At 41.3% G+C, this 25330-nt stretch overlaps 1 protein-coding gene across 1 annotated transcript in view; it reads right to left on the bottom strand.

Annotated features, from left to right (window-relative positions):
* The window catches only part of GRIK2 (glutamate ionotropic receptor kainate type subunit 2), a 621233-nt gene that overhangs the window by 396068 nt on the left and 199835 nt on the right, over positions 1–25330 (bottom strand). The window contains exons 3-4 of the mRNA XM_075923935.1: positions 12751–12918; positions 6613–6870 (exon numbers count right to left, since the gene is read on the bottom strand). Of these exons, the coding sequence (XP_075780050.1) occupies positions 6613–6870; positions 12751–12918 (426 nt within the window). The remainder of the gene's footprint in view (positions 1–6612; positions 6871–12750; positions 12919–25330) is intronic.

Genomic DNA, 25330 nt, shown 5'->3' with positions numbered 1-25330 from the left:
GGGGAGGGCCATGGAATCTGGGAGAGAGTTTGAGTGTGGGAGGGAACTCGGGGCTGGGGCAGAGAGGTGAGGGGCAGGGTCCCATCAGTGCTTATTACAACTCCCTAAAGTAGCCGCCAGGTCCCCATGATTCCTTGGGACATGGGCAGCCAGGGATGCTCCTCACACTACCCACCCCCCCACAAGTGCAAGCACTGCTCCTACTGTTCCCATTGGTCACAGCTACCAAACAGAGGAAACTACAGAGGCAGGGGCAGTGCAAAGAAGCTCCCTGGTTGCCCCTACTGCTGCAGGGAGTGGCCACTTCAATGAGCAGTGCATAAGAAGAAGAGGTAGGCAGCCTGTCAAAAAAACTGTACTGAAGAACCATGGAAAGAAAGAGAGGCCCATGTGCCACCAAGCAGCCAAATAATCAGATAAATATACAACAATCCTTAAACTTGTTTTTTCCCTGAGTGAATATTTCCTCTCCCTTCCACTCCTATGACTTGATCCATACAATTCTGCCTAAACAGAAAGCCTTAATGTTACATGAAAAGAATTGAAATCACTCATTTAATCTTCATCCATCTCATTTCTTTCTCCATAGCATTTGACAGATTGGATCCTTTCTCTGTATCTTACAGCAAAATTCCCATCTGTTCCATGATCTACCATCCTTTGCAAGATCTCCCATCTTAATTACTGAAATGTCATTCTCTCTGGTATTCACCTTACACATCTCCAACTGATACAAAACATGGCTGCTAAAATTTTCTTCTCATCCCATTAATCTGACTACTTCATCCCTTTCTTTGAATCTTTTCCTACCCCATCACATGTAACTCCACCTTTTCACCCTTTGTGGCCAGGTCTTGCATATTTTCTCTCCTGCCTTTTTAATCTAACCTTGCCCCTTCTCATGTAGACCCTGACTTCCCTACCATTGACAGCTCTTCGGTCTCTTCCTTCCAAAAGCATCTCCATGCCATTCTCCATGCCCCGCCCTCTCCAATGCATGGAATAACTTCTCTTCTAGAGTCTGCCCAGCTACAATCTTGTACTCATTAAGAGTTCATGCCTGTGAGATGCAGAGTGCTCTTACCCTAGTCTCACTTTAAGGGGCTTAAGTGAATCCTAATTTGTTTTCTACTATCAGAATAAGAGTGCTTAGCACTTTGCAAGACTTGTGGTCTTAGCTGAAAGTTCATCTTTTCACAATAATGAAGTGAACCAAGAAATAATTCACTGTCTTAGGTCTTTATTTTCCCTCTTTCTGTACCTTCAATCCCAATCCCCAAAATGCCACTACAGTGTATACGTATCTAAAATAAAAGCGACGAGGAGTCCTGTGGCACCTTATAGACTAACTGAAGTGTAGGAGCATAAGCTTTTGTGAGCAAAGACCCACTTCGTCAGATGCATATCTAAAATGAATATTCAAGCATTGCTGTAGCCTCATGTTCTCCCCCCTCATTCCACCATACCACACATTCTCCCAATTTGTTACACATCACACTTTCTGGGAGTGAGGGGGGGATGGTCTAGATGTACCAGCATAGGTACTAACTAGCATGGGAATTAGTGACAGTGCCCCCTGACAACATCTTCTCTTCATACCTCGGCAGCTTTGCATGTAGACAGAGCCTGAGGTCTCTTAATCCCCTCCTCAGAATATGATTTGCTCATTTGTGTCTCCATAACACCCCCTTCATACTCAGAGATGGGGAAGGTAAATAAATTTGCTACTCCTGGACAGTGGACACCATTCATGTGCCTTTATTTCTCTCCATGCCATGTCATCCCCACTCATGCCTGTACTTCCCTTGGATTGTTTCTTTGTTGTTTTTCTTATTGCTGTATTTCCCTTTTTCCTCACAGTTTTGCCAAATGCCCTTTTAACAAAGTTCTTTCCCATTTTGCAAACTGTTAGCTATGGGAAGGTCAATTTTGCCTTTCCCAGAGAACATAGGACATGGCTAGGGCTAGGGACAGGGCACCTCAGTACAGATATTTGTATGGCAGGTGTCTAAGAGTATGTCTACACTTGCAGCCTATTTCGGAATAGGGCTGCAAATGTAGGCATTCGGAATTGCAAATCAAGCCCGTAATTTAAATATCCCGTGCTTGATTTTCATCTTCCTGGCCAGGCGCCATTTTTGAAATGTTCAAGCCTGGAATAGCTGCCCGTTTCTACACGTGGCAGTGAAATGGGCGTTCGAAATAAAGCCCTATTTCGAGCTACCTGTTCAACCTCATTGCAGGAGAAATAACAGGTAGTTCAAAATAGGGCTTTATTTCGAATGCCCGTTTCACTGCCTCGTGTAGACGTGGGCAGTTATTCCGGGCTTGTAAATTTCAAAAAATGGCGCCCGGCCGGGAAGATGCTAATCAAGCACGGGATATTTAAATCCCGGACTTGATTTGTAATTAAGAATGCCTACTTTTTCAGCTCTATTTCAAAATAGGCTGAAAGTGTCAACATACCCTAACATAGGTTAACTGAAACAAAAGACTTTAAAGACTATGCAGCACTTTAAAGACTAACAAGATGGTTTATATGATGAGCTTTCATGGGCCAGACCCACTTCCTCAGATCAAATTGTGGAAGAAAATTGGCATGACCAAAAAAAAAGTGAACACATATAAAATGTTACCTCCCCTCCACACCCTACCCCCTCTGTTCTAAAATCTGATTTGTCAATTTTATATGTGTTCACTTTTTATTTGATTGTATCCCTTTGGTATATATGGTCATGCCAATTTTCTTCGACAATTTGATCTGAGGAAGTGGGTCTGGCCCACGAAAGCAGCTTATCACCTAATAAACCATCTTGTTAGTCTTTAAAGTGCTGCATAGCCCTGTCTTTTGTTTCAGCAAGACCAGACTAACATGGCTACATCTCTATTACTATAGGTTAACTAAGTTAGTGGTGAGGCACAATTGCAACAGCAGACCTAGGTGCTGGCTGGTGGAAGTGTCAATGTTTGATGTAGAAAAAGGCAGACGTGATTAAACTCACAACTATCACATGAGAAAGGACAGGGAGGCGATCTGATCCCAGGCAGGGATTTTACAGGAGGGGAATAGGGCTAGCCTCACCTCAGGAATTCATGTGCCTCTGTCACCATTTGTTTTGGGCACTGCAGTGGCAGTCTGCATGCAGAAGATTCACTGAGAAAATTCCTTTTTAGTTCTATGTCATACCTTACAAAAACTCCAACCTTCCTTCCACCCAAATGTCTGTGAGAGGATGGCTGATTTAGTGGTCAGTGCACTGATGTAGACCTCAGAACAAAGGTCTACTCTGCTATAGACTTCCTGTGTGATCATGGGCAAAAGCCTTAGCTTCTGTGGAGTTAGGCCTTTAAAATGAAAATAACAATACAGCCCTTCCTCACAAGCTGTTGTGAGAAGAAATATGTTAAAAGACTAAAACACTCAGACATTATATTAATGAGTGCCATATAAGTTTTTTAGGTATATATTTGTTACAGTGTCAAAGCTGGACTCTTTGGGGTCATAGGTTTTTTTTACGCTTTTCTTCAATGAAACACATTTATCACATTTTGAGGCACTACAAAATTAAAAAAACAAAGAAGAAGAAAGAAGATGACATTAATACAAACTAATCTTATACGTTAAACCGTTAAGTTTTTTCCACTATTGGTTTACCTTTATTTTATAGGGTTCACACTGGAGTTCTATCTACTTTTATATCTATTTTTGGAGACTTATCCTTTGAAAACTCTTAAACATTTTACATATATTGCTCCCCAAATGCTCCCACTTTTTGTTCTCAATAAGACTCCTCATTTCCAGCAGTTTTCATGTAAGTACAGAAGTAATGATATTACTTTATGGAAATTAAAGTAAAAATAATAATCAATCAATCAATTGAACAAGAAAACGATGATGATGCATAACTGCTAGGGCATATAATTGTTATTTTCAAGAAAAGTGTCTATTTGGAAAATGTCTATTCAGAACAACAAAATCTGTAAGTAGAGTGCTATGTCATCGAAGTGAATAGAGTATTACTGCTATCAATCCAAAACTGTTCTTATATAAGACATGAAGGGGAATGAATGAATAAATAAAGAAAGGGGAATAACAGTGCTCACTGGTTCCTACATTTTGAGTGTTTCCTGCCTATGTTAGGAATTTGAATGCAAATTCTAATTTTGTTTTTATTTCATTCGTTCATCTGAATGGAGTTGAAATCAATCAAAATCCTTCAGGGTTAAAGGGCCATAAATGTTCCATGTCAGTTCAAATGATCACTGGGCATTTCCGCTTCAGCCTCCATCATTCAATTTTTATTAGAAGTACTCATGAATGGAACTGAGCCCTTCTTAACCAAGAGTAATTGCTTTATTTAAGAAATGTTTTAAAATCCATTTGCAGCCTAGCTTTAAGCTTTAAAGTCTAGTTTTTAAGATAAAGTTTCTTTTAGCAAATAGCTACTCCCTAAAGTACTTCAAAAAGGAAACGTTGTGGACTTCTCAGAACCATGCCCTTGGATTTGACATATTTGATGTATCCAAGGGAGCTGCTTGCAACAAAGAGAGATTTTTAAAACCAAAGGCTTTTTTTTTTTAACTGCCATGACTATGAAAAGATTGAAAGTTTACTTTTTACAACTACTGGTTACTTTCTGGCATGAGCAACTTTTCAAGGCAGATGTTCTGAGACCGAAAGTATTCAGCTGACATTGTGAAGGTTAATGGGATCTTTAGAAATTGATTTAAAATATTTTAAAATATATATTAGCTTCTTTGTTCATGCTTCATTTAAATATTTAACCAAAATATTTAGCCGTTTTGTAAGCAAAATATTGTATGTATATTGCACAAGAGTCTTAAAAGACTCCCAATCTCCATCCTCATTTCTCTTACATGTCCAAGCTTATTAGTATCTCTCATATATAATCATCATGCAAAATACTTTACAAGAGCATTAGAATTAATCATGATGTTTTCAAGTACATATTTTTTTAGTGAAAAATACCTGTTCATGGAAATCAAAGCACTTTGGGGAAATATTTTTTACTCAAAAATAGTTTGGGAAAAAAATTGTCAGACTGTCTTAACAGGTCAGAAAACCTAATACCAAACTGATTACCCAGCCATGGAACAAGCAAACCCCACTTGAGAATTGCTTTCCTTCCACTGTCCCCAACAGAAATCTCCTCCTCTAAAAAAGTCTTAGTAATGACCTCCACTTACTACCGAAGATATAAAATGAGACCATGATTTGTTTGGGGGTTAATGGATCTTGTCAGAGCAGCCTGGATGATGTGGAGGTCTGTAACAGAGCAAACTGTGGGGAATTCCCCATTGGAAGTTTGAGGCTCAATACTATAAAATCAGAATCAGCAAATCTGAATTTAGTTATAAAAATAAAAACGAGCCTCCAAGTTTCACTTGTTTTCAAGCTATAGGGTTTATTTTTCAAAACTTAGACTGCAGGCTTTATGCAGCTCTATCCACAAATGAAACCAACATCGTCATCTTGGTATGTTTCCAATCCAGCTGGAACAAGCGAGCAGAGCTGGGATTCAGAAGGAACTCACTGGTATCATGTAGCAGCACCTCTTTCAAGTTGCCTTTCTATTTTTCAGAACCTCGGCTTGCTTTTTTTTTTTTTTTTTTAAAGAAAACAGCTTCTAGATTTTATGGTTGCAGAGACCAATTTGAAAACAAGGACCAAGTGTAACTAATACAGTGATGTCAGCAGAAACTGAAACAGTAACTCTCAGAGATATGAATAGTCTCATTTATCTCCATGGGACTAACTCAGATATATTATGATAGCTATGTCAATATTTAAAATATTAACTATTTCACTACTAAAAACATACAAAAAAGGAGAGGGAAGATTAAGAAGATCTACAAAAACTACTATGAGTTTGTTCATTTTGGTACCAATAGGGACTGAGCTTGGAAGAGTTTTCACACATTTCCCAGCTGCTTAATCAACCCAAGATGCCACACACACAGCCTCGAGAGGCATGTGTGATCTCCCAAAAAGTCAACTAAACCCAAGAAATACAGTTTATCTGACCCTTATCAAGAGAAAGCCAACTCTAGTAGGCATCATGTGTGTATTTTGAATCCAATGGGGGGGGGAAGCTTTGACAGCCCAGATAGGTTCATGATCATGTTTAGAACATATTTCTGCACAATGTACTGTGAGCAGAGATTAGAGCTTTTGTTGTTGTTGTTGCTGATGTTGATGGAACTTGGAAGAGGTATCAGAGCTATTAATGTCACTGACCTCTGCCCCCGATGATCTGACTCCTGCAAGAAAGTCTGCTCTCCTGAAATCTTTCAGATGCTTATGCAAACAATATAACATTTACTTATTACTTTCAGATTCTTATATAACTAAAATGTGCATGTATACTTGTGCATATGGACTATTCACAGGCAAAAAACAGTTGTGCATATAAAACATACACATGCAGCATAAGTATATGCAAAACTGTGTTACATGTTATACACCAGTTCTGACAGAATTACCTGTGCTTCGGTTAAAACTACTACTGATCACTGAAAAGGAAAAAATGTAACAAATAGCAAAGCATACACATAAATAGATATGTTCATAGTTCAATGAGTTAGCCTTACCAGTGCTGTCATCATAAACAACTGTGACGGTTTTCCACTTGAAAAACTGCACAAGGTCAAGGATGGCACGACTGAGAGAGGAGAAATCTGGGTAGAGGCTGACATAGAATGAGTCCTTGTTGTCTGAAACTTGATGTTTCCAGCGGGTCTGTATATGTGGAACTCCCAGTGCATTGCAGATGGATTGCACAGCATTAGCTGAAGAGCTATGAGAAGGTCCAAAGATAGCGGCCACCCCAAGGGAGAGCTGATCACAGGCTAAAGAAGAGACAGAAGTCTGTCAGTTGTGAGATGCTAAGGAGCTCCCTTCCGTTTTCTAGTTTAACACATTTATTTACACCAATATTTTTCTTAAAATAATGACAAAATTGAACTACAGCTTTAATTATTTATTGTGATTTGATAAACAATACTTAACACAGATACGGCACATAGCTACTTTTAGTCAAAACTCTCACTAATGTCAACAGAAGTTACCAAGGCTCAGCTCCAGCACACCTTTTCGAAAACAGGAGAGGAGAAATCAAAGTCTAATGCAGCTTATAGCAAGTATAGAACAACAGGCAGTAGTGCCTTTAAACCCAAGCTTTAGAAATTCTTCCCCTCCTCAGTTTACCCAGACTACTTCCCTAGAGAACCCAATTACACAGTGGATGTCAACCTATTCAGACAACGTAATGTTAAGCAGATATTGACTTATGTTAAAGTGCACTTTGGGATATATTGTTCAGAGAGGTACAGATTGAACCCATCTAGTCCAGCACCTTTGGAACCTGACCAGTTTTGAACCAGAGAATTTTCTGAACCATAGGAAGTCAATATTGTCTAGTAGCATTGCCAACACTTCCACTGCTTACTGGGCTCTTAGAAGTCATTTAGAAGTAAACTAGAGCTAAATAACAACACAGAACACTGAGAGTCAGGACTGGTGGCTGTAAACAAACTTCATGGGACTGTGGGAATCTTGGCCACTCCCATGATAAGTGGACATTCAGGTAACTAAAATCATGCTGGATCACGGATGCTGCCAAACCAGACAGAATGTGCCAGACTAGAGAGGTTCAACTTGTATATATTGTCAGAGTACAGGGAGGAGGTGGTCAATATTTCTCTTTAGGGAGTTTAATTGTTGAGATTCATTAAATAATTAAATCAATGTGCATTGTTAACATCCTGACAGAATATTTGGAAATATTCCTGTTTTGGCCATGCATTTGTGAAATAGACCAGGATTGGTGTTTTAAATTGAATTGGTCAGCTAAGTTAAATGGTCAGAAAAAGATCTCTTAGCCCGAATAAAGGAATGAGACATAAAAGATTATTACTGTTACAAAGTCAATACTGCTGACTGCCAATGAAGCAAGCAGTAGAAATTCGCATATCACTCTTTTCACTAATTTAAAATTAATAATTCTTGTGTGTTTAAAAAGTGGAAAGGTCCTGATTGTGTACTGAGAATTGGGCAGGAACATTACTGCAGAGCTCTGATTACTTTAATGGGGTTTTATGTAAGCATAGGGACAAACCCACAAGACTGTCAGTGCAAGATTGGGGTCTAAAGTGACTACATTTTCCTACAAAATGTAATTCACTATTGCACTTCAATTTCTACTCATACCGCCCTCCCTACGTTTGTAGTCCACAAGCTTTATGCAAAGGCAGTAAATGGGATCTATAACAACAGTGATAGGTACCAGATGGCTTTTCAATGGGCTTTTTTTAAATGTTTCTGAGATTTTCAGAATGTGATTTAATATAGTACTTTCTATAAGAAGCATACCATTTTTTTCTAATGTATTGAGGGAGATTGGGATTGCATTTTCGTAATTCTTTCTCCAAACATTCTGGGGATATTGTGATTTTTCCTGGGGTTACTCTTCTGTATGGTATCTTTAAAAACTCATTAATCTCTCATCTGAAGTTGACTCCAAGAGGCTGTGTGATTAAGAAGTAAAAAGACTATATTTTTATGTGATGTCTGCTTGCTTAGTAATGGGCATACTCATGAACCATGTAACTAACTAGTCAAATACATAAACTCAGTTGTTAAAAGCTTGCTTTGCAGCCATCATACTAAATATAGCATTTTATGCTAAACTTTAGCCTTTGATTTTTTACTAAGAAACCTTTCAGTACAAAAGAGGTTGTGAAATGTGTGAAAGTGCTGTGGATTCATGAATTCGTGAACTATCAGAGTGCCAAGATTTTACATAAAGTTTAATACAGGTTGGACTTCCCTTGTCTGGTACCCTTGGGACCTAAGTGGTCCCGAACAACGGAGTTTGCTGGATGAGGGGAGGTCAAGGCTCCCTTCCCAGCCATGGGTTCTGCTTCTGGGTAGGGCTGCATGCCCTGCCATCTGCCGCTGCCTCCAATCCTCCACCGTGCTATGCCTGTCCGGGATGACATCCCCTCACTGTGCCAGCCCCAGACAGGGTAAGCCTTGTTGCCTCCAGCCCTAGCCAGGACTGCACACCACTCCCCCTACAAGGCAGGCCCCGGCTGTGCACCCAGCTGACTTCAGTCCTGGCTGGGATTATGCTCCTGCACTGTCAGCCCTGACAGAGGCTGTACTCCTGACCGCCAGCCCCACTACCTCCAACTCACTGCAGCTGCGCTCCTTGCCACCAGCTCTGGCCAAGGCTGTGCTCTTCACCACACTGGCCCTGCTGGGGCTGGGTTTCCCACTGACAGCTCAGCCCAGGCTGTGCTTTTGAACCTGGGCAGCCAGGCCTCTTTAGTCCAACAATATTCATGGTCCATGGATGTTGCTGGACCAGAGAGTCCCAGATTTTAGAAGTGCAACCTTCACAGTCTTGTTAAGTGTAAATAAAGTGGTGCTTTCTCATTCTGTGGCTCAAAAGGGACATAGGCACATACCTGTACATATATGCAAATTGCAGCATAAGAATAAGACGATAGAGAGCATCTTTGGACACAGCCCATATACAAATTACTTAGCTGCTCTAGGAAAATAATTCAGACTCAGAAAATTTATATTTTCTGTCCTATTTCTTCCTTGCTTGCGGAGGTGAATGAGGAGAGGCAGAGTATTCCACTAGAGACCCGTGCATATAGCAAGTTATTTCCCACACCCCATTCGCCAGCTAATTCAATAGAACATGATTAACTTTAAAAATTAACCATATTAATTACAGTTGTAATTGTACTGTTAAACAATAATAGAATACCAATTTAAATGTTTTAAATGTTTTTTATATTTTCAGATACAGGTTGGATCTCTCTGATCCGGCACCCTGGGGACGTGAGAGGTCCCAAGCCAGTCCCAGCCTCATAGCAGCTTGTGGGCTCTGGCCCCACTTCTGTGGGATGCTCAGGGTTCTGGCCCTGACCCTGCGTTGTCTTGGGCTGTCACCAGCCTGTTCCTGTACCGCTGGGGGCTGCCCCTACCCAGTCCCAGTGCTGCAGGCTGCTGATTCCAGCTCCAGCCCCACTTCTCCTGCCCCAGCTACTGCCCCATCTTTCCCCAGCTCCTGCCCCATCTTGTTGCTTCAGCTCAGTCCTTCCTTAATTGCCCTTCTGCCACTAGGCTATCAGTGGTAGGCAACCTATGATTTCCATGTGGCCCATCAAGGTAATTTGTGTCATGAGACATTTTGCTGACATTGATCATCTGCAGGCACGGCTCTTCTATGCTCCCAGTGTCTGCGGTTTGCTGTTCCCAGCCAATGGGAGCTGCAAGAAGTGGCAACCAGCACATCCTTGTGGCACATTCACCTGCAGGTACTGCCCCTGAACCTCCCATTGGCCAAAAGGAGAACTGCAGCCACTAGGAGCTGTGGGGGTCCGTGCCTGCAGACAGTCAATGTCAGCAAAATGTTTCAAGGCCTGCCAGCAGATTACCCTGATGGCCTGCAGGTGGCTCATGGGTGCAGATTGTGCACGAATAGTTCGGCGTTCATTATCCCTCACACATATGCCTTGACACATTTCTTCACATCACCATTTGCATTAAATTAGAAACTTCTGATAAAATCTGATTAGCTGACCACTGCACCTGAGATCTTTCCACCATTCCAACTACTTTGTTAATCAAAAACGTATGTAATTTCCTCTCTGATGGAGAAAAAAATGCATTTGCATAGGAAGCGAGCGAACACAAGCTTGAATCTAACACCTCTGAGTTTTAGGAATAAAAGACCACAAAAACAAATCTCAAAACACAGCAGGACTTCTCTCTTTTATATTACTATGTATGGTAACACAGCGGTATATTTTGTATGAGGTATGGCAATGCAAAGGTACAGAAAGTATGGTAACAAGGTCGAAGCTATCCAGAACTCACAATCATGGCAATCGGTTTAAATTAAAAAATAATCCATTTAACCAAAGTTTGGAGGCTATGATAAAGCTATTTGCCAATGTTTTTAAGCACAGGCTTAAATTATAAACCGGTGTTTACGTGCCATTAACTTCAATACGACTTAAGCATCTGCTTAAATGCTTTGCCAAAAAGGGATGAACTTTAAAAATGTGATCAAATGCTTGAATTGAATTGGAGGCTGAGCACACAGGAAGACGTTATAGAGATCCTTGTGATTCATAGACTCACTATTCACAATTTCACATATTCACTGGTCTCTTCCATCCCCAAATCCCACCCCTTCCTGCCACTGCCTTGCCCTGTTCTCTCCACTGCACCCCATTCCCCAGCCTTGGGGGAAGGGGCATGGTCTTGGGGAAGACTATTGTGAGGAGGCGGCAGTGGTTAGACCCCTCCCTCTGCACTCACTGTGGCAGTTTGGGAGCTGCAGGGAACTCACTACAGGGACCAGGAGCTATGGGGAATTTACTGTAGGGACCAAGATCCACATGAAAACAGAGTACTTGCTTCGCTTCCTCCTGCCGCCAGTCTTCACACATTTCACCATTCATAGTAATGTCAGGAATGTAGCCACCACAAATGGCGAGGGTTTATTGCATTCGTTACAAATTCTGTACTATCACAAAATTCAGAACTTCAGATTCTGAGCTTCCTAAATCAAAGGGGTTGGCTCAAATTTATCTCTAATGTTAACAAATACTGAAGACACCAGCTGGGTTCTCACTGGAGCATGTGTTTACCCCATTGTGATTCATCTAGGGTAGGCACTTCAAAGCCTCTGTGTTAGCAGGACTCAAGCAAGCATGCTAAAAATAACTATGCGGACACTGTGGCATCAGCAGAGGTAGCTAGGTCTGAGCTCAGGTGGCTAGTGTGAATATCCACCAGTGCTGCAACATCCATGTTGAGCATGCTAGCATAAGTCTGTCTAGCTGGGCTGGAAGGCTCACTCTCACTTCCAGTTGTAATGCAGACATACCTGTAGCTGCCTCAAATGAAGTTTGGTTTGTGGTGTCAATTGAATCAGTTCATAACACTACCTACAAAACATGAACTTTGGGTGCACAAGGTTTAGCATAGACCGGAAGCATCATGTTCTGCTAAATATATGCACCCAATTCTGGGAGACATGGGTGGACGGCCTGGTCTTGTGAGTTACTGAGCACCCTCATCTTCCACTGACTTCATAAAAAGTTGAGGGCATACAGTGCCTTGGTGGATTGGGTGCAAAGCAGCCATTCAGTTTCCAAGGTTGCTAGTCTCAGAAGGTATGGCTACATATGCAGATACCCATGGCTGGTCCATGCCAGCTGACTCAGGCTCATAGAGCTCAGGTTGTGTAGCTCTTTAATTGCATTGCAAACTTCAGAGTTTGGGCAACAGACCAACTATAGGACCCAACTAAGTGGGAAGGTCCCAGAGCTAAGGCTATATGCCAAGCCCAAAAGTCAACAGTACAATTATACAATCCTGCGTCCTGCGTCAGCCGTACAGGACTGCTTCAGGTATCTAATTGCAGTGTAGACATACCCTTAAATCACTTTGCCTCATAATTGAGTCTAAATATATAACAAAATAATAGCCTTTGGGAGGGCAGGGGAAGCAATGCGGAAATGTAATAAATCTGTTACCTATAAAGGACATTTTTTAAAGCTTTTCTTTGATGTCATCTCTGCATGTCTTAACCTTGTACAGTATCATTTCTGAATAGTTTACTGACAGGCATTTATTCAGATGGGTGAGCCAAGTGAGTTTAGCTGCTGACATAAAAGTTTAAATATGCAAAACATCACCTTTCTTCGATGCTTCAAAACTGTCATAGAGATTTATCTTTTGGGTGTCATATGTTAATGTGGTGTTTGGCAGGAGAGTTCTATTTCTGTTGATTGTGTTCACAGCAAATCTGAAGGCCAGTTCCTCTGCTCCCATTGGGCCAGATTCCACACATTCAAAAATACCCCCTGGTAATGAGAGAAAGAGAGAGAGGACAACCAGTCAGCCAAAACAACACACAGTCAATGTTTCAAGATTCCAGTTCAGTATTACACACTGAAATTAATGGGAATTTCTCAGTATTTGCCCTAGTGGGCCTGATAGTTAGCCTCCTGAAATAAATAGAAAGGTCCCCATAACTTCAGAGAGCTTTGGATCACATCCTAAATGCACAATATTCACACATATTTCACCAATAATTTAAATGATCAAGTTTTCTTAACTTTTCTGCAATATATATAGGGTGACCATATTTTCCTGCTGAATATGGGACACCTGGTAAAATTCAGATTCAAATGAGTTCATTGGTGATAAATCAGAAGTTTTCAAGACAAACATTCAAATTAATATCAAGTTGACTGAACCTGTGTTAAAAAGAAATATTGAATTAAATTTTTTAATTAAATTAATGGAGATTGCCTATCTCCTAGAACTGGAAGGGACCTTGAAGGTCATTGAGTCTAGTCCCCTGCCTTCACAGCAGGACCAAGTACCATCCCTGACAAACTTTTGCCCCAAATCCCTAAGTGGCCTCCACAAGGATTGAACTCACAACACTGGATTTACCATGCCAATGCTCAAACCACTGAGCTATCCCTCCCCCTCAATGCTGTTTATCTTTAAAGCATTAGGGTCTACATAGGGAGAGGAGACACACACTCCTGTATGGTCATTCAGTAGGATGACCAGCCATGCTGACCCTCCCCATCTGATGCTTTCCACCCTGCATGCCTGGCTGAGTCTCTGGAATGGACCTGACTCTCCTGGTAACTGACACTGTCTTCCTGAGGCACCACACATGGGGGTAGGAGGGGCATGCAGGATCACATACCCCTCTCTCCAGATTTCAGCTGGAGTTCGCATCAGAATATAGCCAGCAGCAGCCTGAGAAGGGACAGTAGCTGCTTCCAGCCCCAAGAGAGGATGGGGGAAGAATAACCTGTTCTGAGTTTCTTCAGAGCTCATCTCTCCTTCCCCCACACTAGCTGAAAGCAGCTTGCCCCTTCCTGCCCTAACAGTACTGAAAGGCAGACAGCACATCCAGGCTTCTGCTGGCCACCAACATAATCCAGCAGTCCTCTGTCCTCTGGCTACTGCTTGAGTAGGAAGGGATTAAGCTCTAAGGATGTATTGTGCACTAAGGTCCAGGGAATCTTACTGCAGGGGCTTGAGCAAACTGGGTTTGAGAGATGCTCAGCAGTAGACGGTACCAAGAAGATGGATCCACTTCACACTCCTGGAGAGCAGAACCCAGGGTGGTGGATGGGCAGATGCCTTGGGGTCTGCTGTGATGCCTACAGGTTCAGGGTGGGAACAGGCTGGAAATCACTTTCCCACACACACTCTAGAGCAGGGGTTCCCAACCTTTTTCGGTCCCCGTACCCTCTTGGCTTTTAGTAAACCTTCTCATATCCCCTATTCAATATGAAAGAAAATAAATTCTAGACTCTAGAATCCACAATTTTTTCACTAATACTACTATTTTAGGAATATTTCAATTAGGATAATCTAGTTATTTACCAAATATTCCCCATACCCCCTTGAAAAGCTTCTTGTACCCCCTGAGGGTACACATACCCCAGGTTGGGAACCCCTGCTCTAGAGCTTAGCTGAGGGGTGGAGAGGCATCTCCATGCCAGTAATGCACAGCACTTTGAAAAGTACAGGACTCAGCTGCTCCTAGCTAGCACCCCAGGCTGGAGGGTCTTAGACTTTCCCAGGGCAGCGGCTCAGCCAGAGGCAGTGGGGAAAGGAAAGGGATTGCCAGCCAGTCTGTTAGTGAACTCAGTGCTCCAATGGGGCCTGAATCTCTGCACAGCACTGTGAGTGGATGCACCCCACTGGGGGGAATATGAGTGTGCAGCTGGACTGATGTTGAAGCAGCAAAGTTGGGAGAAGACAGTGAAAGGGGAAGCACATAAAGGGTCAGTAGGTGGGCAGAACAGGCATCATGTACTGACCACTGCCTGGCACTTGCCTGCATTCATTAGTCAGTGCCAGCCAGAACTGTCCCTTTAAAAATCAGACATCTGGTCACTCTAAGTATTTCTGCCTAAATAATACTCAACACTCAAAATAAAACAGAAGGGAAGAATTCATGAATATTCCTACTGGTGACAATTTTGAAGGGATCCCGAGCAGCCCCGCCATCTACAAATCCAACTGCTGCACAAAAAATCCCCAAACCAAAACCAAACCAAACCAAACCACACACAACTAACCCCCTCCCCCTCCAAACAAAACAACAAAGAAGTCCACTATACCCTAGGTCAGGGGTGTCCAAACTTTTTTCAAAGAGGGCCAGATTTGATGAAGTGAACATGCGTGAGGGCCGACCATTTTGCCTGACATTCTTTGAACCATTAAAATTAAATGCAAATTAACTATTTTATGCAAAGTTTATTGCAAACGGCATACTTTTCATTTCGTCACATGGATGACAAATCTAAACAGGTGTTAAATCACTCTGCCTTTCATATCTGAAGGCCAGATGAAAAAAAAAAATCCAGGAAGCTGAAATATATGTCAGGAACATTGTAAAGTACATTACATATTATTGGTAATAAAGGTTGTCTGTCAACTTTTAAGTTCAAAAAATATGAACAGGAACATTACACCAAGTATACATGTTGTGTCCAAATATATTTATAACTGATTTAGACCAACTGACATTAACTGAGATTTTACAATGTATTCATCTCAATACATATGGATTCGTTGGGGGCCATAAAAGATAGATATTGCCAAATTACCTGGGGGGGCCGTATTAAACCGGAACACGGGCCGCAATTGGCCCGTGGGCCGGACTTTGGACATGCCTGCCCTAGGTCCTTTACACAGCTCTGATAGAATAAAGAGCCAGTGACAGTGGAGGGAGAGGAGGGAGTCAGAAGCTGCGTTAAGAATAAAGCCAGTGTAGGAAGATTCTCCAGGTGAGTGACTGTTGCCAGAATGGCTCTATGCCATTTCACATGCAGCCTATGGAGGAGGCATGATCAAAGAGCACAGTGCTTCAGGTAATGCCATCTGGTGACAGCCTGCAAGGAGTCACAGCAGCCCCGAGGTTGCTTTTATCTATGCTGGGGGCTAGTGAGGACAAGAATGTGGAGGCTGTAAAAGCAACTTAAATGCATCTTTATCCCTGTACCAGCAACAAACCCTCAGGAGCATTCTGTCCCTTCTTTCCTAAAAGGCACCCCGGCGAATTTACCTATCTACTTAGCACGGTTTCCTAACACTTATAATAAGATGCAGTCTATTCCCTCTTCCAGACACACATGCCAGATAGTTTTAGTATGAGGTGACTCTGAGGATCTGACATCCAACACAGTGGAAAAAAAATCACTTGTGAATCAATGTGTTCATAACTCCAAGGTTTTCCAAAAGGGGCAGTTTCCAGGGCAGTCACTTGCTATCTGATAACTGGAGGACAGCCAAGGGCCACTCTGTCTGGGTTCATTAACTACAAGCCAAGTTTTATTTCAGTGCAACAGACATTTTTATCCCTCTTTTTGTAATAGCTTATGCCTGTTGTGGTTTTCCCCCCCCCCCCCCCTCAACTGATATTGCTACCTGGCTCTTTATTATCCAAGAATTTCCCAATACAACAGTCTGCAGTTTCATAGCAGGAAGCTACTGAAAAAGCACAGATGTAGAGGAGCTGAGTCAGACTGAACATTTGCTAACTACAACAAACTTAGAAACAAGATGATTAAAGAGCAGATTAGATAGTCCAACCCTTTCAGAAAAGAAAGAAAACACTTACAAAACAACAGAGACTAGTCTATTTGTTGTTTTTTTAAGTTTGTCTGTTACAGACTAACTCCGCTACCCCTTTGAAGCAAGAAAAGAATGGGTATTTAGCTAGCACCTCACCACTTTCCTCCATTACATATTATTAATCACAAAAAAGGCTTTTAGTTTTACAACCGCCTTACCACTTTCAGCCTCTTTCTCACCACAGGTTGGAGAACAGGTGTTAATTTTTTCCCCCTCTGCAGATGATACTTTAAAATCCTAACCAGAACCCTGGGAATAGATGCTCAAACAATTTTAACTTAAAAATATAAGTGTTGCATAATGAGGAGAGACATGGCAAATGGCTATTTAAATGTTAACAATTTAAAATTCAAAGGAAGGCATAAGTGGGAGAAGCAGATGCTCAATTATAGCTAGATATGTTCAGAAATGATAAAAATTAGAACTGCAAGGAAGGCACGTATAAAAGATAAATAATACTACATGAGATACACATGAGATAAAAATACTAACTACAAAAGGGAAGAACTTGGATAATATACAATCTTTTAGAGATACAGCATAAAACTGTAAAGGCAATTGGAATACAAAATGATTAGAGAATATTAAAAATGATCACTTGAAAATATTACAACATAAAGATTGAAGACAACCTAAAATCCTGGGGAGTAATGAAGTTATGCTGTATTTAGTAGAATGTGATTAGACAGCCTTCTGTATTGATGGCATTTAGAGGCTTAAAGTGTGGAAACATTAAAAGTCAGACTGTGGTGTGTAGGAGGATTCTATTTTGATTTCAGGAGACTATGAAAAATATCTTTGCAACAGAAAGTCTAAGATTACTGAATACAATTGATAAATATCATTACTAACTGTCAAGAAAGTGAAAGGAGTTTTCCCGAATAAGATCAGGATAAAAAATAGATTCTATAAACTTTGTAAAGGAAACTGAAAAATTGTTACTCAAAAACATAGATAGCAAGCAAACTGCAACAGTTATTTAATGTAAGATTATACCCTAGATGACAATGCATTCATATCAACAACAGACAAATCTAATACAATATCTGGTGGCATTTTTTCTGATTTTTACATTGGAAGATTTAAAAAAAAATGATGTTGATCTTAGACCTGTTATAATGTTTTCTCACACATTCTTATGTATTTCTGTGTTCTCTTTATGCTGTCTCCATAATATACAATCTTTTAGAGATACAGCATAAAACTCACCCCAGGAATGGAGGAACTAACATGGATTTTGGCCACATCTAAGTACTCCCAGTTCATGGCTGTGACCAGTTCCCCTGACTGCCCCTACATTAAAACTCAGTTCTGCCAAAGTGAAGGTACCACCCAGAATCTACACATAACTGCACATAGTGCCATATAAAAGCTCAATATTATTGTTATTACTACACTTTGTGGCTCTGTACCTCCACTCACCATATGATATCTTGGCTTATCCCTGATATGCCTCTTGACCAGGACTTACAGAGGGGGCTTTGCAGGGCACTATAAGGTGCCTTTCATAATCCTGTACCAGAGGAAATTCTCCTCTGCCATTTCCAATTCCAGGGTTCTAAAGGCTCCACAGCAATTTTAATGGGCTGTAGCAGAGTAAATGTGTTTAGAGATTCTCTCTACCCACCTTAATCCACTGTGAGCAGAAGAATGCTATGTAGTCACAGTTATACCTGACAGTCATGAGCACAGGTTGCTTGGTAATAATACCTACAGTTTGTGTATCTAATACCCTTTGTAATACTCTCCATCAGAGGTTCTCAAAATATTTTTAAACACGGAAATTAAGCTTCCCAGTACACCTCTGAGGAAACTGATTTTATTGCACAAACATATTTCTTTCTTACTAACTTTTTTTTTTTTTTTTTTTTGCAGCAACATAATTTTGATTGTGGCCATAATATTACTTAAACCAATTGTGAAAACACCAAAGGTTATAGTATCATAAACGGAAAGGACTTTAAAAATTAGAAGTTTTGGTTCCCAGTCAAACAAGACTCCCTTGGCTTTTTTCTGGGACTACTGGTTTTATTTTTTCCCTCTGTTAATAAAAAAGAAAAACATCTCCTAGAACCTAAGAGTATTATTTAGCAGCAGTGAACTCTCCCACAAAAGACACTCAACATCAGATATTTAAAGCCATTTTAGGAAAGCTGTGATGATTGTGTTGTTTGTGTTCACTACAAAATGTTTCAAATAACGGGGAAACATAAATGTGTTTGCCAGAGATACCGTGCAAAGCCTTATCAGCTTTGAAATAAAATATCAACTCATCCTTCTTCAGACAATGTGTGTTTAATCAAACCTATTGATGAATGGTTTTACAGAGTTTATGAAAACGCAATATACTTTCCTGCATATGCCCTGAAATCAAGGCAATGTCTCTGATAAAATTCCAACAGTGAGGTAACAATACAGAGTGTTAAGAATAATGATGACTATACATTTATTGTACCTTTGAGATTTGGATTATTCTGCATGGGAGGGTTTGTTTTCTTTCTTTCTTTCTTTCTTTCTAAATAAGAACCTGTTCTCAGAAAGTTAGCAGCAGTTGGAGCTGGGCTGGGGATTGAACTCAGGAATGAAATGACATGGTGCTAGACTAAAGTTCCAGTTCTTCAATGAGTCCCATGTGAACACAATGGTCTGCCCACACAGAGCTTATTGTAGTTCTGGGCTCCTCATTTGTAAATAAACCCTTGTGGCATGTTCTACGTGTTTGGGGTCAGATCCAGGGACTTAGACATTGCAGCTATATAAAGTGGGCATCATCACTTTTTGATAGATTTTACAGGGGATACGGTTTTGGCTGGAAGCCTCTGAGTGTGCAGGGTTGTCAACTTTCTAATCACACAAAACCCTTGCCCCATCTCTGCCCCTTCTCTGAGGCCCAGGTCCTGTTTGGCCCTTCTATGAGGCTCTGCCCTCCTCCTTTCATACCCCCTTCCTCCATTGCCCCCCCCCCCAACTCACTTTCATAAGGCTGGAGCAGAGAGTTGGTGTGCAGACTCTTCTGGGGCAGGGCCACGGATGAGGGACTGGTGGTACCAGAGGGGGCTATGGGCTGGGGACAAAGGGGTTGGAGGGTGGCTTCCAGACAAAGGTGTGAGCATTAGGGTGTGCCATGTATGAGGGGTTTGGGATGCAGGAGGGTGCTGAGGGATGGGGCAGGAGTGTTAGGGTGAGAGAGGAGGTGAGGGGTTTGAGCTCTGGGAGGGAGTTTGTGTGTGGGCGGGGAGGGGAATTCAGGGCTGCACAAGGGGTTGAGGTGCAGGAGGCAGTTTGGGGTGTGGTCTCTGTCTGGGCTGAACTTACCTCAGGCAGCTCCTAGTCAGTAATACAGTGGCACTCCCTGCCTGGCCTGGCTCTGCATGGCTCCCAGAAGTGGGAGATGCCCAGCTCCTAGGTGGACAGGCCAGGGGTTCACTACATGCAGCCCATGTCCTCATATACTAGCTCTGCAGCTCCTCTTGCCTGTTCATTTTGGCCAATGTGAGTATAGTGCTGGTGCTCAGGGTAGGGATAACATGCTGAACCTTCATGGCTTCCTCGATACCTAGGGACCTCAGAGACATGTTGCTACTTCCAGGAGCCATGCAGAGCTAGGGTAGGTAGGAAGCTTGCCTTAGCCCCATTGCACTTCTAGCAAGACTTTTAGCTGGTTGGTTTGCGGTGCTGACCAGAGTCATAAAGATCCCTTTTCGACTGGGCCTTTAGGGCCAAAACTGGACACCTAGCAACCCTATGAATATGCCAATCAGATAGGGGCCCATATATATGGAGAAGTGATTATATTTCCCTGTTCATGTATGCTGCTGGATCTTACATGGGCAGTAAGTGTTCAGATGTTTAGAGGAATGTAGTAATAAGCATTCCCATTACTAGAGATAGAAATATAAGCGCTAAGGGGACTTTCACAGCAACAAAATAAGTACTGAGTGAATTTAGGAACTTACCAAGGCTATATCCATACTACAGAGTTTTTACGGGATATCGGAAACTCTGCCACACCCAAGGACCGCATCCGCTTTTTTGGAACAGTTTCCAAAAAAGCAGGCATGTTCTTTTGGAAGTCCTGTATTCCTCATTTTATGAGGAATAGGGGATCTTCCAAAAGAGGAGGCTTTTCCCACATTTGCCTCATCTACATAGGACCAAATGTGGGAAAAGCCTCTTCCGAAAAATAAAAATAGCGGTTTGCAATTTGCATATCTTTTTCCAGAAAAAGAATGCAGTGTAGACATAGCCTGAGTTAGGCAGAAAGCAAAGGTAGTTTCATGGATCACAGTGGGACCTAAATCCAGGTCACAGGCACCTATGTCTGGGGTTCAAGTATTTTTGTGGATCTGGAATTCAGTTATTCTTATTGTTGTTGATTTGCTCCAATGAATAATTACAAAATAACATTTCCTGAAGTCAATTTAAAAAGAGTGAGTCTACTGACTGGATCCTGGAGGACATATCACCAATCATACTACACTACATATAAAAGCGAAAGCAAAATATAAAATAAGGTTTGGCTCCAATTTTCAGCTGCTCTCAGTTATAACAAAGGATATTGGCTTCCAAAGCTTGTTATATTATTACATTGAGCTATGTTACTCCCTCCCCAGCAGACACCTCATTTCTACTATAGTTGTGCCTTGTATTCAAGATAGCTTTATTTATAATCAAAATGAGAGCATGCACACACTCTCAGATAAGCAGAAGGAAAAGTCATAAATCTTGCCATTGATATGTGGACAAACAGCCAAACTATGGCCTATCTTTCTCTAACAGCTTGAGAGATGTAGGTGTGAGGGTTTGTCTTATTTCTAACACAGCATATGAACCAGAAAACATCAGCACCATCACCCTGACGCTAGCAACAATGCATGTAAAGGAAATAGCAGAAGTTCCATCAAACATGCATCACTGAGAACATTTAACAGGAGCTGGAAAATGTCTGTTTAGTGTTTGGGTCACATCAAGGGGATCACACTTGGTTTCTTCACTATATTCTGTTAAAACATCAGACAATATATCAAGGGTGAGGTGTTAACATGTGCCTTATAACAAAAACACTTACTAACTGTTATGTCTCATCTGCTACTTAACCTGTTATCTTAATTCAGTTAGGTGTGGTTTCATTTGCACTGATCAGCAAGTGACTGACAGCTCTGTTAAGAAAGTCTTTGAAGACATCATTATCTGTAATGCCAACCAGAACAGCACAGCTGACTATTCAGGAATAAGGTTTTTTCTGACTCTCACATCCTTTAAAATTTTTTACCACATAGATCAGTATTGAAAAATCACCCTTAGGACAAGTTCAACTACACATCCAGCTATTTTGTGTAGGAAACTACAGGAAAACCCCAGGCCTCAGAAGACTGAGCCATCCATAATAATCTGTTGAGTTGTTGCTCCACTCATCTGAAGAAGTGGGTTGTGCCCATGAAAGCTCATGATAGTACATAAAATTGTGTTAGTCTCTAAAGGTATGTCTACATAACAACGTTATTTCAAAATAGCTAGCATTATTTCAAAATAACTTAGTTTGTGTCTACTCAGCAGGCAGTTATTTCAAAATAATGTCAAAATACTGTCAAGGTGGAGCACTTCTTACTCCGACTCGCACTATATGAAGAGTAAAGGAAGTCAGAGGAAGAATGCTGTGTAGATGCTCTCAATTTCGAAATACAGGCAGTCCCCGACTTACGCGGATCTGACTTATGTCGGATCCGCAGTTACGAACGGGGCTGCCCCGGAGTACACGGACTGCGGGACCTCGCGGTCCCGCCACCCGTGTACTCTGGGCGAGAAAAGCTGCTCCGCGTCTCCCTGGGTTGCCCCGCTGCTGGCTTCCCCGAGGCTTTGCAAAGCCACGGGGGGGCTCAGGCAGCGGGGCAGCCCAGCCGCGCCTGGGCTGCTCCGCTGCCGGCTTCCCCGAGGCTTTGCAACCCTGGAGCAACCCAGCAGCACTACTGGAGCAACCCAGCAGCACCCCAGCTGCTCTGCCCCAGGCGTCCTGATTTAGCCGCTGCTGAAACTGACCAGCGCTGACTACAAGAAGCCCGAGGCAGAGTTGCTCTGCCCCGGGCTTCCTGGAATCAGCTGCTGATCAATTTCAGCAGCAGCTGACTTGGGGACGCTTGGGGTTCTTAAGTTGATTCTGTATGTAAGTCAGAACTGGCGGTCAGTTTCAGCAGCGGCTGAATCTGGACGCCAGTTCCGACTTACATGCAGATTCAACTTAAGAACAAACCTACAGTCCCTATCTTGTACGTAACCCAGGGACTGCCTGTAAGCTGTGCAATTGACATAGTTCAATTTGCATAGCTTATTTCGAGTTAAGCCCTGCTGTGTAGACATACCCTAAGATGCTACAGGACCACTTATTTTCTTTAAAAAATTACATAACATGGCTACCTTTCTGAGACTTTTAGATTATACAGAAGTTCTTAGCTGTACAAGATGTCCAGATAAATGATGTGCCAAGAAATACCAGGTTACAGAATTCCTTTCAACTTTCTTGCAGCTTGGGGTGTTTGAAACAGATAATTCTCAAAAAGTTTGAGAGTAACTGTTGCCCACTTGAAATGACTGACACAACAAGTTAGCTCCCTATGCTGCTGTGTGCCACTGGAAAAAAGCCGCTGAACCAGCTTAAGTGGTATTAAAACAAAAGCATTTCCTTTGTGCTTTCAGCATAATCCCAAGTTTGCTTCTATGATAAAAAAGGTACAGTGCTAGAGTAGTTAAAAGGTATCTTCTAATTTGTGCCCTCTGAAAAACTGAACTTTAAACACGTGACAGAAGGTTCATCACCTCACATTATAATATGAGACACTCATTAAACATGAGTCTCTTGGGTGTATGTCTACACTGCAGAGTTTTTCCGGAAAAATGGCTGTTTTTCTGGAAAAACTACACTTATGTCCACACTGCAATTGTATTCTTTCTACAGAAAGTTGAAAGAACACAGGGGTTTTTCCAACAGTGGTAAACGTCTTTCTATGAGGAAAGCCTTTTTCTGAAAGAGCTCTTTCGAAAAAAGGCATGTGTGGACAGGGAAGAGGGTTTTGGTTTTTTTTTTTGAAAGAAGAAGCCTCCAGGAAAAAGCACAGGTGCCCTAGTGGCCACTGTGTCCATAGTAATCACAACTTAAATGTGAGATAGTGTCCAATCAGTGTGGATGCTATCTTTCGAAAAAGCAGATTGCTTTTTCAATGTGCTTTTTCTTTGTGGACGCTTTCTTTCAAAAGAAGTTTTTCTGGAAGATCTCTTCTGGAAAAGCTTCTTCCGAAAGAAGCCTGCAGTCTAGATATAGCCTGTATTAGAGATCTACTAGTAATCTTATTATAATTATGAAATGATTATGTAATACCCTTGACCTCAGTGGAGTTGCATCAGGGAACATATGTGGTAACAATTTCTCATTACTAACTATGTCTTGAAGAACTGAGCTAATTCTTGAATATAATTGGTTGGAATTTTTTCAAATATTAAACATTTTGAGGAAAAAATTGCACAAAAAGTATTTGCTGTTTCTGACCAGGTCTACTTTCAACACTGTATTCTTACTGTCTGCTCGTTTACTTATTTTTACTTTCAGCAAGGAAGTTAAATGTCATCCTCTAGAAATACTTTCCTAAATATTGTAACAGAACTTATCTTGTCACACAAAACCTGTCTGCAATGCTTCTCAAATACAAAGACAAACAAAAAAGCCCAATGTTTTGAGAAGTGAGGGCATTTTTTAAAAAAAAAAGCCTCCAGCAAACTTGGATAAATATTCTGTTTAAAAACTTATTCTGATAATATAATATTTTCTTGACTTCCAACTTTTTTCCTCTCAAAAGCATCTGAAGGTATTTACATAAAAATGAGATCTTTGCTGTATAAGAATTCATCTACTTCTTTTTTTTTATTTCTCACCTCCACTCAGTATCCTGTGTTTGGGTCACTATAATCATTTTAGCATCTAATTGTGAAGTTACAAACATAAAATTATGATTCTGAAAAACAGAATAAAGCTCTCAGAATAGAAGAGCTCTTGAACAGAGATCCTGTTTCATGTACAGTAAATAATTTAGATGAAGGGAAAATCAGGCAAGTTGAAAAAAAATGAACAGGTTATAAGCCACACACAAGCTGAAATGTCTTTGCAGAGACTATTTTACCTAAGTTTTGCAAAAGACTCTTTGGGGGCTTCAACCACTTTACTGCCATGAAAGAAGCCTATTAAATACTGCTCTTCTCCTGTTTTTAATAATTCACCATATAAAATCAAGCACAATATCATTCAGGTGGTTAGAAGAGCAATGGGGTAAAGGTTCAATAGTAAATTATTAATTAATAAACAGCACAGTGGACAACAGTGCAATATTAATATTCCCAGCAATTCTAGTTTCTGCTACAACCTCTTTACTTTCCTGCAGCTTAAATGGACTGTAATTCCCCCAATGCAAGAACAGAGTCAGATAGCTGCCTAGGCTCCATTTACAAGCTCCTGTGTGGGAAGGCCATAGCAGATGCCATTGCACTACAATGATTCTGCATTGTGCAGCTGCCCATTAGCAGTTTGTCTTCCAATGCCTTAATCTAGACTACTATAAC

The sequence above is a fragment of the Pelodiscus sinensis genome, chromosome 3 (assembly GCF_049634645.1).
Source record: "Pelodiscus sinensis isolate JC-2024 chromosome 3, ASM4963464v1, whole genome shotgun sequence".
NCBI classification, from domain to species: Eukaryota; Metazoa; Chordata; order Testudines; family Trionychidae; genus Pelodiscus; species Pelodiscus sinensis.
This window is presented reverse-complemented; position numbering and strand designations above follow the sequence as displayed.